The sequence below is a fragment of the Mercenaria mercenaria genome, chromosome 7, assembly GCF_021730395.1.
Source record: "Mercenaria mercenaria strain notata chromosome 7, MADL_Memer_1, whole genome shotgun sequence".
Lineage (NCBI taxonomy): Eukaryota > Metazoa > Mollusca > Bivalvia > Venerida > Veneridae > Mercenaria > Mercenaria mercenaria.
The window spans coordinates 2,463,052-2,476,529 of record NC_069367.1 but is presented as its reverse complement, the minus strand read 5'-3'; the positions used below and the strand labels follow the sequence as shown (position 1 = coordinate 2,476,529).

The 13,478-nt window shown below is 35.9% G+C and overlaps 2 protein-coding genes across 2 annotated transcripts; both read right to left on the bottom strand.

The window, feature by feature from the left end:
* Positions 1-2,755: 2,755 nt before the first annotated feature.
* Positions 2,756-4,264, bottom strand: LOC123555695 (uncharacterized). Its single transcript, XM_045346285.2, has one exon. The coding sequence runs from the start codon at positions 4,262-4,264 to the stop codon at positions 2,756-2,758; it is 1,509 nt and encodes a 502-aa protein (XP_045202220.2).
* A 4,894-nt stretch (positions 4,265-9,158) lies between these two features.
* On the bottom strand, positions 9,159-10,916 carry LOC123556126 (uncharacterized). The gene has a single exon (XM_045346729.2). The coding sequence runs from the start codon at positions 10,914-10,916 to the stop codon at positions 9,159-9,161; it is 1,758 nt and encodes a 585-aa protein (XP_045202664.2).
* Positions 10,917-13,478: the final 2,562 nt, after the last annotated feature.

Here is a 13,478-nt window from a genome sequence, read left to right as displayed (position 1 = left end):
CAAAACAGAATATACAAGTCAGACAGAAAACGATTTGAAAATAGGGGCACCACCTAGGGACGGTCAGTAACCTATATAAAGGAAACTGGGGGTTTAAAAACTTAAAAACGCGTGAAGGGCATGCCAACATCGCACTATCCCTAATTTCAACACAATGTAAATAAAATCCCTGCTGTGAAAGCCTCTAACGTTAGCGCAAAAATACCAAATTAATTAAGTAAAACATAAAATTAAGGAAAATCTAAGATATAACTACACCAATGTACTCAACAACTTGTCTGAAGTCAGAGCACCAAGAGCCTAACTTTTAAGGGCATGACTAAGAGAGCTGCAAGACAAAAATCAACTACCTCCGTCCGTTGTATGTAGGATACAGAAGAAAAGCATCATGAAGTCTTACACTTTATTAGTCATTGCACAATCTAATATGAAACCGTAGCGTTTAACTGCAGAGGGTTCAATCACTAAACATGCACTGTCCTTCACGATTTTCGCATCGTATTCTCTTGTGATAAACATTTTAACCCATTTTACAAATATTTGATTAAAATAATTATAATGTTTAATTTTCCGAATTTTATACACTACATCTCCACAGTATTCCGGGTGTGTAAGTCCAAGTTTTAAAAGTGGTTATAGGTTCATATTGTATTTTTCTAACAGTTTGGACTATCTGTAGTAACATTTACTGAAAGCTTTCCGTAGCTTATAATAACGGTATCCCTGTTGTAACAATTCCGTGGTGAAATGAAGATTTCTGTCATTAAAATCGTCTATGTTTGAGCAGGCTCTTGCAAAACGAATAAATTGTGAAATTTAGACACCGTATGATGTTGCTCGAGGGACATCTCCATCAAGGTGGGTGATGTTGACAATTTCAAGATTAAAATCGACCTTTTTATCATTTATTTTCATTTCTAAATTAGAATTCACAATTGTTGAACTTAAATCCAAAAATGACGCTTGTAAAACTAAAGTATTAGCCTTATTAAGTTGTAACTCTTTTTGGGTAAATATGTTTCATCATTTCTAAACAATATTGGTCGTCCATGTTTAAAATATTATCAAGACACCTTGAGGTTCCATAAAAGGCTTCAATAATTTCAAATTGTGCCTCAGTGGATAAAATAAGCATGAAATCTCGTGCATAACAGTATAAGAATAAATCATCAATGAATGGAGCGCAGTTGGTTCCCATCGGGATACCAATTACTTCTCTGTAAGTTTTATTGCCAAATTTGAAAATCATATGTGAATGAGAAGTGATTCATCTACACAACCTCGTTGATTGATTCTACCATTTTGGGGTTTGAAATGAAGCAGATATTATCCTACAAATTTGGAAAATTATGCATAAAACGCTCGAATATTAGGGTTTTTTTCCACTTACAAATACGGCTAAATGTAAGATATTGACTTGTATAAATGTTATTCATTCAAACACAGTACTTACTGAAACGTCTGAAATAAATAAAAAACGCATTTTCAACATACACGCATAAACAATTAGTCTGTAAATGTAATGAAACGGCCTCACGCGTGTTGATTCAAAGTGGACTTGCCATGAATATAAAAACACTTAAAGGACCTTAGAAGCAGAGGCTTGAAATCGGGTCTCATTCGAAAAAATGGAAATGTTGGGCCCAGTGTTGAAGACTAGAATAATATGTACCTGCGTACCATAGCTATATATACCTCATTTCCGTGTTTTAAACACCAAATATATATTCATAGAAGTTACGTTTATTTACATCTCATCCATGAACAAACAAAAAGAGTACACAACAAGTGTATACAACATACATATATACATTTCCATTTTATAAAAAAACTAAATGAAACGGCAATGAAATTTAAAGATTACACTGGACATATTTCGCACATGTCCATATGATAATTAAATTGAAGCTGGAGGTAATTCTTTCCCTCAAAAGATACGAAGGTCCTATGCTCACTTTCTTCCAAAAAAATAAAGTACAAAAAACAGCGGTAAAGACACTGTTAAAAGAATGGAATAGTATTTTCCTCCGACTTACTGAATTCATTTAAATAGTGCGACCAAACGTATTTCATATCTATATAAGTAGAGTGTGAAATCAAATGTCATTATACTAAACTAGTGAATTAGACAAAGACTATCATTTCTATTTTCCCTCTGCAGGAGTGTTACACAATATAGTTATGTAGTAACAACGTTCAGGAATCAAAATCATAATGCAGGAGTGTTACAGTATATAGTTATGTAGTAACAACGTTCAGGAATCAAAATCATAATGCAGGAGTGTTACATTAATATTTTTGTTATAACTTTTGATATGCTATATACAACATAAAATTCTAAGTATATAGTTGACAAAATCTTAAGTATAAAATATGAAAATATAAAAATATAATTTGGTAATACATTTAATTCTTTAATATCCAATAACCTAGAGTTCCGGTACTGTCTGAGTATTGAATGTCATATACTCATATTGAAGGTATATGAGTACCGTTTGTATATTGAATGTCATAATACTGGTAAATGAGTACAGTCATTTAAGTATGAGAAAAAGAATACATTTGATGGACTATTTGAAGCTCCTCAGATAATGACAGATACATCGATGTTCAGTGTTTTACAGGAAAAAAAAACATACATATAACTGTATATATTTCAAATCGAGATACATGTAGTTTAAAAAGATAGAATCTGAACATCATATCTCGGGGTCACCCGAGTGAGTGGTAACAACGGTTTCTCGTAAGCAATAAATCACTCTGCAAATGTAAGTTTAAACAACTGTAACTTTGTTTTGTCCAAACGGTTATTTGAAACAGCAACAACAGATTTGTCCTTTGAAACACAGACTCTATAAGGACCTTTCATATCTAAATTGTACCATGACAGGATCTGACCTGATTGGGAGATCTGTACAATGGATTTTTTTCCCTTACTGCAAACCAGGATACTGTCGGATGGACCTACTGCGACACCAACTGGATCCTTGATTTGGTTGTCCTTGACAACAACTCTGGTGTTGCTCTTGATGTCATATATGAAGACAATATGCTCGTATCTATCGGTGAGAACTAACTTATTGCTGCTTCTGATATATGTACAGGCACTAAAGTCTAAAGGATATTTCTTGTGTGGAAAGTTAATACTGAAATCATTCTCTTCTCCTGACAGAGACACAATACGAACTGGCCTTGTATCATCGATAGTTCCAACAACAAACTTTCCCTCATCTTTCAGACATATAGAGTCATACTTTGTCTTAACATTACATGTCCTGATCAAAGATATTTCAGAAGATTTACTGACACGTAGAAAATATATCTTATAATGTCCCTCACTTGTTATCGCCACTTCCTCCTCAGATACAGCAACTACACTCTGCGGTTTTTTCGATAATTTATAAGATCCTACTTTCTTAAGCTTCTCATTGTAGATCAAGACTTTTCTGTTGAAATTATCTACTGCAACCAGTCTACCATCCGGCAGGAAATCCAGTCCTGAGTACAACGGTTCCTCGACATCATCTGTACTCTGCTTCAGATCAATGGAAGTGATCTTCGTTAATTTAACACTCGGGTCTACAGGTACGGCAGATGTCTTAGCTTTAGGAAAGATGAAATTTGATGTTAGCTTTCCTGGAACGTAATCAGAAATAGAAAGAGGTGGCAACTTCAATGTTTCATCAAATGTAAGGAAAACGGTTGCAGCTTCTAAACTTTGACAGTCTTTGTTTACGTCCCTGTAAAGTTCGTTGGCCTGCTTTTTCACTTTCTGTGCTACTATGAATTGCTGTGATGACGTCCCATTCTGCAAAACTGTAGCAACAATTTCCAAAGATTTTGTAACATCGGCAATATGTTTTTCACAGCTGGAGTGCTTCTTTTTCAGTTTATTGATTACTTCAGTCTGAAATACGTCAGTTTCCCTGGTAACGTAAACTTCCAGGTCGTCGAACATTTTGTTTACATCATCTCGCATTCTTTTAATTTCGGCGAATATTGCTTTTATATCTAGACTGAGTTGTTCCTTCGATGACTCTATATGTTTAACGACCTTCTCTGTCTTTGATTTTACTTCTGCTAATTTTCTTTTTAAAGGGGAACAAGCTGGGCGTGATTTTCTGGCAATCCCCGATATGTCTACGATGCTACGACAACTCCTGTGATTCACTATAGCACATGTACTGCAGCAGAGCTGGTTCTCGTTTTCACAAAAAAAATCTAATATTTTTCCGTGCTTCTCACAGATGTCCATTCCTTTCATATCGAAAGAAGTTGGTTCCGATTCCACTTCATCTGCATTCACTAACTTGTGATTTTTCAAAAACGCATAAACTGTGTGTGCCTTTGAACATTTATTGCACTGAAATTCGTCACACTGTAGAACAAAATACATCAGCCGTTGTTTGTAAATCCTTTCTTGAACATGGCTGACATAACATTTGTCCTATGCGCCCAGGAACAGCATCGTCAGAGCTGATGTTAACTGAGCTATTTTCCCCTCCTTCCGCCATTTCAAATCGTGTTCATAACAAAACGCCTACTTATGCTGGAACGAGGAAGTAAATTGTCTTAAGCGTTAAAACAATGTACCTTTTTGTATTGGGTTTGATCAACGATTTTATCACTATACACAATGATTGTATTGGGGCATTGTATCTGATTTAGATATCCTAACTCAAGCTTTTATCACAGTTGATGGCAAGTGCAACTAGGTGCAAATATAAAAAGTATACATGCAGCGTTTTTTCATTCACTTCTGCAGGGATTGACAGCTTTGCACGGGATCAAACATTTTTCTTTCATTTATTTTCAAGCAGTTGGTGGTTGCCGCTAGTACAACAGCTGCACATATACATAAAATGCCTATGCTACGCGATATTAAGGGTGATTCGGTAATATTCAAGCATTGGAGACAGAATATGTTGGAAGTCAGTGTCGCTGATAGATTTTGTTCAAATACTCGTCCACCGCCATCGCCCAGTTATCTAAGCGCGATGTTAGAATTGTATGATGGCGATTATCCGACACTGAAATGGTAGGATGGCGATGGAACGATAACAGGACGGTAGGGCGTGGATGATGCGATTAAAAAAGATAGGATGACGATGATAAGATAACAGGACGGTAGAATAGCGATGATACGATGATGATTACAATTATACAATTATAGGATGGCAAGGTGGCGATGATATAATCATATGATGGCTGGGTGGCGAAGATACGATCATAACTAAATGATAGGGTGGCAATGATACGATAGTATGATGGTAGTTTGGCAATGATACGATAAAAAAGATGGTTGGGTGGAGACGATATGTTGATAAGATGGTAGTGTGGTGGTGGTAGGATAGTGGAAAAGCTTTATTAAGATGTTTGGATAGCAGTGGTAAGAGGACATGATGACATTAATCACTTTTGCCATTTTAACTTACTATAGCTCTTATCCTGACATCTTACCATCGTTATCTTACTATTCCACCCATGTAATTCCTATTATGTCGTATACTCCTATCCTGTCATCCTGTCATTGCATTCCTATTATTGTATCATCCTGTCCTATCATACTACTATCCTTCCATCGCTTTCATTCTATCCTATTATTCTACCATTGTATTCCTATAATTGTATCTTCCTATCCTATCGATCCTCTATCCTAGAATCGCTACCATACTGTCCTAGCATTATATCCTATTATCCGTCTATCCTGCTGTCCTATCATCATATCCGTTTATCCTACTATCAAGTGACTGGAGCAGGCCTTTAAGAAAGATAAAACAAACAAAAACACAAATTCTGCTTGGCGTGGTACCCTAGTTGAAACGTCACAAGTCACGTGACTGTGCACCGTGATAAAGAAAACTACACAAAAATGGCAGTCTGTTTCTTTGAAGGGTGGATATATCCTAGCATCCTATCCTGACATCATATCCTACCAACTTACTATCATTATATCCTATCCTATCATCCTACTATTCTACCAGCCTATTCTATCATTCCTACTATTCTACCATCCTAGCAAATCATTTTGCTATCTTACCATCTTGTCACATTATCCTATCATCCTACTATTCTACCATCCCATCCTGCTATCTTATCACCAGACTATTGATATCAGCCATTGTGTTTAATGTCTTCGTTAGTAACAATAATTTAAAAAGTAGATCCCTCTAAATAGTGAAAATTGCAGACTCGGTGTGATTAAATTTAAAACTGTTCAAAAAATGGTTATGGGTTTGAACCCTGCTTTTTCTCTGATCACTCCTACTAGTAGAGCTATCATTCTTTTAAAAGGTTTTTGTTTTCTAATTACTCTCACTTGCTGCAGGTATTGCAATCATTTGAAGAAAAATATGTACAAAATGGAGATGATTGAAATAGGTTACAGTTCTTCATTCCAGCACTTCTTATTGTTTTCAGTTTCTTTGAATTAAATATTTCAGGTTTTTGTACCATGCGTCAATATATCTTTTATCATGAACTCCTCGGAAGCTTCAAAGATTTCGTCCGACTAATATAAGTGATATTCGTGCAATTGTATGATGTTCTGAAAGGACGTATACACAAAGACACCCTGTTTTTCTGATTTGTGAGCAGAGACTGCACATTGCGACCATTTTTTTATATATATATATTTCCCGGATCATACAGATATTCAACATTGTATTATATAGCCAAAGACCCATAACTTCTGTTTGAATGATTGAATTTGGAACTAAAACTTACTTCTACAAGCACATGATATGACGAGTCTTCACACCAAATACTGACACTGTATTTCAAATGTGACATGACTTTCGGATATGAACCCGCCAAATGTGTTCACAACAGGGTTAAGGTGAATTGTGGCGTTGCATTTCAAAATCTGAACCTAAGCTATAATTATGTCGTTTTAAAGGCCTTCGAGGGAGACAGAATAATGCTTATTAGACAGACAATGTTTTTGGTCAATAGTAAAACACGAGCAAAATCCAACAAACGATTTTTAATTTTAATGATAAGTTTTGTTTTCATTCAAATAGGTGGTACATATAGATCTTATATATACATGGCGACAGTAAACATTTCAACATAAAACAATAAAAATGATCATATTCATATAATATAACATGAGTGTACCTATAGTGTTATCTATGAAATAGCTAGTTGTCCTTATGTTTAAGTGTGCTAATGGTATGCATATAATTCATAGTGCCTGTAATGCATGTTCACTTTTTATTCTTTGACAGTCATATCATCAAAACTCTGTCTACAAAGTATCTGTGTTACAATCTAAATATCAATGAAAAATACATTTTTACAGTTTGTATATGTTTCAATATTTATGCCATTAATTAATGTCGATATGAATTGACACCTCCTCTCATGAGAGGTATGTTAATATACTGTAACATTACATATATTCATAGGGCCTTATTTTAGTGAATTGTTAGTTTTGAGACTCTCAATCTACGAAATAACGAACCTTAAAAACTCCTATTAATTTTATGTTCATAGTTTAAACCCCATGAACTCATATTCCAATAAAATAGCCATTTAGACTACAAACACAACATTTTATGCCCGAGAAATTAAATGACAAGGTTTGACAAGTCTATTTCATCTTTTACAGAAGGTCAGATACCAATTAAGAATAATCAAACATATATTTCCAAATATGGCGATACAGTAATTATGATATAACAGGAAAACATCATTACAGATGATTACAGGCGCGTAGCTGGGTCGTTTTTCATGGTACGCAGAGTTAAGGACCTTTTGAGCGATTTGACAAAGTTTCAAAAATCTCTAAGTACCCTTGCTCCGTTACGGACCCCTGTGGGATATGTGTTTATTTCGAGTTCAAATATATTTTCGTAGATGAAAAGCTGACATGTCGTGCTAAAGCCCAAGTATTTTTCAAATCGTTAGAAAATGCTGAAAATTGACTCCCCATTAGCAAAAAGAAAAAAAGAAGTCCACGCGCATACATTTTGACGGGGTGACCCCTGTACATGACCCCTGACTATCGACCAATCTAAAGGCGACTTTCGTTTTCAAGTTTTGCATGTCTACTTTCATTTTCTTTACTTCCGGAAATAGCTGAAGGTTTAGTGACGTCATTTTCTGAGTTGTCAAAAACATACATATGCCAGGCGAGATTGAATAAAAATGTTCCTGGTGTCCTAAGGATATACTGCAGCCGTAATTTAAAATTAATGATTATCAACTAAATTTCAGACGTCATTGAATATCTGACATATCTTATAATTGTACTTAAATGTATTATTTATCCGAATTATTCCATGGTCACATTATAATTGTAGAAAATAAAATCCAATAGAAATCAAATAATTACACCCAATTATTGTCCGTGTATAATACCTGTACAAGTCTTACGATATTACAGTACACAGTGAGATAAACATAATTTTCAAGGGGCTAATAAGTAACTAAATCATATGTATTATGTTTCAGGAGACCTTAAACAACATTCTTAAAAATTATCAGATCAAGATTTCAGTGAAATACTTGGTTTTAGATGTCGTTGAGAGATATCAACAATCACACAATGTTTTAATATTTGTTTTATGAATCAGTATGTTAGTACAATGTCTACCAAATGCTATTTTCAAGCCTTGTATAAAACTTATTACAATGACTATTTTGGGTTCGCTTTAGCCTAATATATATTTCAATGTAGATTTTAACACTGGGACATTGAAATGTATTCCGTCTATCCGGTACTTTCTATAACCATGTTTGCTACAACCATTTTGTTTTACATTGTTCAAAGAATTGCTAAAATAGGGACATTTTAAATGGTTCCTTATAGCCAAACAAATACAGAAAATTAATTATATCTGTGGTTGTTATATTTGAAGTTAATTGTATACATTAATTTCGCTAACGTGAAATTAATGGCGAAGCACGACATTGTCAGTTTTCCAAAATTTCGGGCTTCGCCATTGCAGTCTTGCGCTTCGCAATCATAATGTTGCGTTTTGTACAGGAGACAAGCGAAGTGTTGTATCACGATGGCGAAACACAAAACATGACAGATACATTGATGATGTGTAAATTATCCAGTGTTTTGAAAACAAAACATACATGCAACGGTACCTCAAAAACTGGTATTCCCGACTGAGTGATAAAAAAGGTGCAGCGAACGCTATACATCACTCTGCACATGTAACTTTAAACAATTGTAACTTTTTTCTGCTGATACATTTATTTGTAACAGCAATAATAGATTTATCTTTAGAAATACAAACTCTGTATGGATAATACAAATCTAACTTGTACGATGATAGGACCTGACCTGTTGATGAGATCTGTACAATGGAATGTGTTTCATTACTGCAAACCAGGATACAGTCGGATGGACCTACTGCTACATCAAGTGGTTCCTTGATCTTGTTGTCCTTGACAACAACTTTGGTGTTTGCCGCGATGTCATATATATAAACAGTATGCTCGTGCCTATCGGTTAGTATCAACTTATCAGTATTCATTATATAGCTGCACATAAAAGCAGGTAAAGAGCAATCCTTATTGGGAAAGTTGATACTGAAATCTTTCTCTTCCCCTAACAGAGATACAATACGAACTAGTCTTGCATCATCGATAGTTCCAATAGCAAAGTGTTCCTCATCTTTCAGACAAATAGATTCATATTTTGTCGAAACTTTGCATGCCCTGATAAAAGTTATATCATTAGATTTACTGACACGTAGAAAGTCTATCTGGTATTTGCCACCACTTGTTATCGCCACTTCGTCCTCAGATACAGTAGCAACACTCCGTGGTAAATACGATAACTGAAACGATCCTACTTTCTCAAGCTTCTCATTGTAAATTAAACATTTCTTGTTGTTATAATCCACGGCAACCAGTCTACCATCCGGCAGGAAATCCAGGCCCTTGTATATCGGTTCTTCGACATCATCTCCAGTCTGTTTCAGATCAATGGAAATAATCTTCGTTAATTTAACAATCGGGTCTACAGGTGCGACAGATTTCTTTGTTTTAGGCAGGGCATAATTTAATGTTAGCTTTCCTGGAACGTAATCAGAAATAGGTAATGGTGGCAGGATTATTGTTTCATCAAATTCAAAGGAAACGGTAGCAATCTCTAAATTATGATAATCATTGTCAACGTCCCTGTGAAGTTCATCGGCCTGTTTTTTCATTTTCTGTGAAACTATAAATTGCTGTGATGGCGTCCCATTCTGCAAAGCTGTGTCAACAACTTCAAGTGACTTTGTTATATCCGCAATATTTTTCTCACAGTTGAATTGTTTATTTGTCAGTTTATTCATTACTTCAGCCTGAAACACATCAGTTTCCCTGGTAACGTAAACTTCTAGGTCGTCGAATAGTTTGTTCATATCATTTCGCATTCTTTTTATTTCCGAAAATATTGCTTTGATATCAAGACTGAGTTGTTCTTTCGATGACTCTATCTGATTAACGATCTTCCTTCCAATTGATTGTGCTTCCTCTAATTGCCTCTTTAAAAGGGAACCAGGTGTTCGTGATTTTCCGGCAATCGACGGTACTTCTACGACGCTACGGCAACTCCTGTGATTTAATATAGCACATGTGCTGCAGCAGAGCTGGTTCTCGTCTTCACAAAAAAACTCCAATAATTTTCCGTGCTTCTCACAAATGTCCATTCCTTTCATATCAAAAGAAGTTGGTTTCGATTTCACTTTAGTTGCATTCACTAATTTGTGATTTTTCATGAAGGCATAAACTGTGTGTGCCTTTGAGCATTCATTGCACTGAAATTCGTCACACTCTGAACAAAACACATCAGCCGTTGTTTGTAAATCCTTTCTTGAACATGGATGACATAACAATTGTCCTATGCGCCCGGGAACAGCATCACTAGAACTGTTATTAACTGAGCTATTTTCCCCTCCTTCCGCCATTTTAAATCGTGTTAAGGCTAGTGATAACAAAACGCCGACTTAAACTGGAACAAGGAAGTAAATTTTCTTTTTATGCGCTAACCTTTACCCATTAGCAAGTAAATTGCTAAAATGGATTGGTACATCATTTAATTTGGGCAGTACCATTTATTATTCGAAGGGTAGTTTACTGAAAAATTACTGACTGTAAAGCGTACATCACATACCGTTATCAGCCTGCATGGACGTACAGGCGATCTTGGTCTACACTTGCCACTCGTTGCCAGAAGGCTAAAGGTTAATACATTGTATTGGGTATTATGAATAACTGCATTGGGACATTGTAATTAATTTAGATATTTTAACTTAAGGTCTTATCGCAGCTGGTTTCTTTCATGGGTGACAAACCCAACTGGGTGCGAGTTATTTTATGAAAAAATATTAAAATGTATACAAGCACGTGTTCTCTTTTATTTCTTTTGTCATTCACTTTTGCAGGGACTGTCAATCTTGCACGGGATCAAAATAATTTCTTGAATTTCACAGGAAATAAAATATTTACATATGGTTTACACGGAAACAAACAAGAATATGTCTCCACTTTTATAGAGGAATTCGAGAGCACAAATTGCCATGACATCAGGAAGAAGAACTAAGGTTACGGTACATGCGCGCTTACCATGACATCAGGAAAAACAAATAAGGTTATGATACATGCGTGCTTACTATAATATCAGGAAAAAAGATCTACGGTTATGGTACATGCGTGCTTACTATGATATCAGGGAAAAGAATTAAGGTTATAATACATGCAGGCTTACCATGGTAACAGGAAGAAGAACTAAGGGTATGGCACATGCGCGCTAAGAATTCCATCAGGAAAAAGAACTATATGCGCGCTTACAAATGACACCTGGAAGAAGAACTAAGGTTATAGCACATTCGTGCTTACCATGACATCAGAAAGAAGAATTTAGGTCATGGCACATTCGTGCTTACCATGACAGCAGGCAGAAGAATTAAGGGTATGGCACATGCGCGCTAAGAATTCCATCAGGAAAAAGAACTATATACGCGCTTACCAATGACACCTGGAAGAAGAACTAAGGTTATAGCACATCCGTGCTTACCATGACATCAGAAAGAAGAATTTAGGTCATGGCACATTCGTGCTTACCATGACATCAGGGAGAAAGAATTAAGGTTATGGTACATGCAGGTTTACCATGACATCAGAAAGAAGAACTAAGGTTATGGTACATGCAGGTTTACCATGACATCAGAAAGAAGAACTAAGGTTATGGTACATGCAGGTTTACCATGACATCAGAAAGAAGAACTAAGGTTATGGTACATGCGTGCTTACCATGACATCAGAAAGAAGAATCCCACCAGGAAAAAGAACTATATGCGCGCTTACCCTGACATCAGGAAGAAAAACTAAGGGTATGGCAGATGCGCGCTTACCATGACATCAGGAAGAATAATAAAGATTATGGTACCTGCGTGCTTACCATGACATCAGAAAAAAGTATTCAGATTATGGTACATGCATGCTTACCATGACATCAAGAAGAAGAACTTAGTTTATGGCACTTCGTGTTTACCATGACATCAGGAAGAAGAATTAAGGTTATGGTACATGCGTGCTTACCATGACATCAAGAAGAAGAACTTAGTTTATGGCACTTCGTGTTTACCATGACATCAGGAAGAAGAATTAAGGTTATGGTACATGCGTGCTTACCATGACATCAAGAAGAAGAACTTAGTTTATGGCACTTCGTGTTTACCATGACATCAGGAAGAAGAATTAAGGTTATGGTACATGCGTGCTTTCCATGACATCAAGAAGAAGAACTTAGTTTATGGCACTTCGTGTTTACCATGACATCAGGAAGAAGAATCAAGGTTATGGTACATGCGTGCTTTCCATGACATCAAGAAGAAGAACTTAGTTTATGGCACTTCGTGTTTACCATGACACCAGGAAGAAGAATTAAGGTTATGGTACATGCGTGCTTTCCATGACATCAAGAAGAAGAACTTAGTTTATGGCACTTCGTGTTTACCATGACACCAGGAAGAAGAATTAAGGTTATGGTACATGCGTGCTTTCCATGACATCAAGAAGAAGAACTTAGTTTATGGCACTTCGTGTTTACCATGACACCAGGAAGAAGATTAAGGTTATGGTACATGCGTGCTTTCCATGACATCAAGAAGAAGAACTTAGTTTATGGCACTTCGTGTTTACCATGACACCAGGAAGAAGAATTAAGGTTATGGTACATGCGTGCTTTCCATGACATCAAGAAGAAGAACTTAGTTTATGGCACTTCGTGTTTACCATGACACCAGGAAGAAGATTAAGGTTATGGTACATGCGTGCTTTCCATGACATCAAGAAGAAGAACTTAGTTTATGGCACTTCGTGTTTACCATGACACCAGGAAGAAGAATTAAGGTTATGGTACATGCGTGCTTTCCATGACATCAAGAAGAAGAACTTAGTTTATGGCACTTCGTGTTTACCATGACACCAGGAAGAAGAATTAAGGTTATGGTACATGCGTGCTTTCC